Source organism: Apaloderma vittatum, unplaced genomic scaffold (genome assembly GCF_000703405.1).
Source record: "Apaloderma vittatum isolate BGI_N311 unplaced genomic scaffold, ASM70340v1 scaffold30410, whole genome shotgun sequence".
Taxonomy (NCBI): Eukaryota; Metazoa; Chordata; class Aves; order Trogoniformes; family Trogonidae; genus Apaloderma; species Apaloderma vittatum.
This window is the reverse complement of record NW_009696718.1, coordinates 1,336-3,825: the sequence shown is the minus strand read 5'-3', so window position 1 is coordinate 3,825 and position 2,490 is coordinate 1,336. Positions and strand designations below refer to the sequence as shown.

The 2,490-nt window shown below is 57.6% G+C and overlaps 1 protein-coding gene across 1 annotated transcript in view; it reads right to left on the bottom strand.

The window, feature by feature from the left end:
• Positions 1–1,101: 1,101 nt before the first annotated feature.
• The window catches only part of PRADC1 (protease-associated domain containing 1), a gene marked incomplete at its 5' end in the record, with an annotated part of 1,961 nt that continues 572 nt past the window's right edge, over positions 1,102–2,490 (bottom strand). Inside the window, 3 exons of the mRNA XM_009876090.1 lie at positions 1,102–1,402; positions 1,622–1,789; positions 2,316–2,425. Coding sequence (XP_009874392.1) covers positions 1,282–1,402; positions 1,622–1,789; positions 2,316–2,425 — 399 coding nt within the window. The remainder of the gene's footprint in view (positions 1,403–1,621; positions 1,790–2,315; positions 2,426–2,490) is intronic.

The window sequence follows — 2,490 nt, the reverse complement described above, 5'->3', positions numbered from 1 at the left end:
GCCCGGCCGGGGGCCGACGTGTCCAAAACCCAGAGGGCTTTTTGGGATTTTCAGAGAGCGAGCCGTCCCACGGCTGTGGGCTGTTTCGGCAGGAGGATGCGCCCGAGCGGGAGGCGCGGTGCCTGGGGACATGGTGCAGCGTTCTTTCCCATGTGGAGAGGGCGGCAGCTGAGCTTTGTCACCCATCCCGTGCTGCCAGCTCCCGACAGCGTCCCTGCCTGCGGAACCAGGAAGGAAGAAAAGGATCCAAGCAAGGGGCAGGGAGAACATTGGGGTATTTTCCTCCCTTCTTGGATTTTGGGGAGCTGTTTTCCTGCTGCTGTTTCCTTCGAGCCCACGGCAGCCGGATTGCGGGACCGCGGGCGATGCTGTAGATCCGACACTCCCATCGCTGCCAGCCCGGCACCCTGCTGCTTGTCCCCAGCCGTCCCGGGGCCGCGTCCCATTCAGTGTTCGTAATAAACCGCGACTGGTGAGAAGCGGGGCCCTGTCATTTGTACTGGGAAACCGGAGGTTGGCGAGTGAAGAGACGAGGGCTACAATCCAGGGGCTGGTCCCAGTGGGGACACAGAGGTCTGGGCTCTGGATCTGTGACCACCCGCCCTCGGGGAAAGATGCAAAGGGGCTGTGAGGCCATTTCTGCCCCAGGGACAGAGGCCGAGGGCTGTGAGGCTGTTTCTGCCCTGGTGCGTGACAGCTTCATGCTCCACAAAGGTCTGACCTGAGCCCTGCAGGAGGCACCTTGAGAAGTTTACTAGGAAAAACATTGTTGGGGGATGAGATTTGTCCCATGACTGCTGAAAAAATGAAAAATGTTTCTTTCTTTAAAACTTTTTCCAGACTTCATTAGCTCAGACAAAAACGTACAGATGTTGGGCAAGCCCTGCTCTTACACACCGAGCCTGTATCTCGCTTCCCCTCCCGTCCCTGTCAGGTTGCATCCATGTAACCCCGCACCCCTCTAAATCCACGGCGCAAATTACAGGCAGCGTCTTAACACATCGTTCAAATGTTTCTTGGGGGAGTGCTGGCCTGCTCTGGGCCATCGCCTCCCTCCCAGAAAGTCACTACAGGAAGTGCTGAAGGTTCCCACCACGAGTGTTGGTGTTCGCCCTTCAGCTACGCGCCGGCAGCAGCAGAAGGATCTCCCCGTTGCTGAACGCGGCGAGTCTGGGCGGTGGGATCTCTGGAGCGTGTTGGGGTCTGCTCCTTACACCTGGTCCCCGGGGCGAGCTCCTGGGTTCCACCGAGGAGTCCTCGATCCACCGCAGCCGCCTGCTGTTACCAGAAGGTCCAGGGGGGCTGCATCATTTCGTACGTGGGGATGCTGGTGACGTTGACAGGGATGGAGATGACGGCCCAGGGGAGCCCGTGCTGCTCCAGGGAGCGTCTGATCATGTACCTGGAAGGACAAAGAGGTGCCAGGTGGGTGGTGAGCCCAGACGTGAGCCTAAACCGCCAACCAGCTGAAAAAGAAACTGTGGCTCAATTAGGACATTAAAACTCTTGTCTCACCAAACCGGGATCTCCCTGTTTTGTGGGGACAAGGCCATGGCTTGGCCCTTTCCTTGACATGTCCCACACTCGAGAAGACAAGGTGTCTCTCGGCCGAGGCACCTACCCGTCCCTGCCGAGCAGGAAGAGCGCGGGGATGTCAGCTGTCCGCCTGGTGCTGTCCTGGATCATCTCGATGTAGAAGCTGTCGTTATCGTAGGCGTTGTCGGCAATGATCACCGCCCGTCCGCCGTGCTCCTGGATCACACGCGTCTTCGACAGGAACGAGCAACCCCTGGGGCAGAGAGCGACAAATCTTTGGTGGCCACCAGCAGAGTCCCGCTCGGTCCCCATGTGTTGCATGATCTAGTCGAGAGGTGCCATCCCTGGCGGCAGGGAGGCCGGATTAAAATGATCTCTAAGGTCCCTTCCAGCTTAGGCCATTCTGTGATTCTTGGCAGGTATGAAACCTGCAAGTTCTGGAGCTTCCCTGGAGATGCCCAAACCAGGGAGTGTCTCCCTGGCCACATGCCTCCCCCAAACCCTGCTCAGCTGTATTTTTAGCACACGCTGCCCACACTCTGCAGAATAAAAAACAATATAAACCTTTTTTTTTTTTTTCCTCCAACTAAGAGACACAGAATGAAGCGCTCCGGGCCAAGAGCACCTTGACATTCTCCTCGTGTACCTACATAGAGTAAGTCACAAGAAGAAACTGGAGGTGATGGTAAAATGTGATGTTCTGTCACCTTCTGTGCCGCGGGCAGCTACGCTCCTGCCCGAGTTTGCCCCCCAAACAGCTCCCGTGACGCCAGACGTACCCCCTCTCCACCAAGGCAATCTGGTCCTGGATGAAGACACCATTATTCAGCTCTCCGCAGGCTTCGGGGGGATCCGCCGGCACCAGGTGGATCTGGTCGTACCTTGTGTTCTCCAGGAAGGAGAAAGGCAGGGGTGAGCCAAAGGGGTTGGAGGCTGCTTCTTATTCCCTGTCCC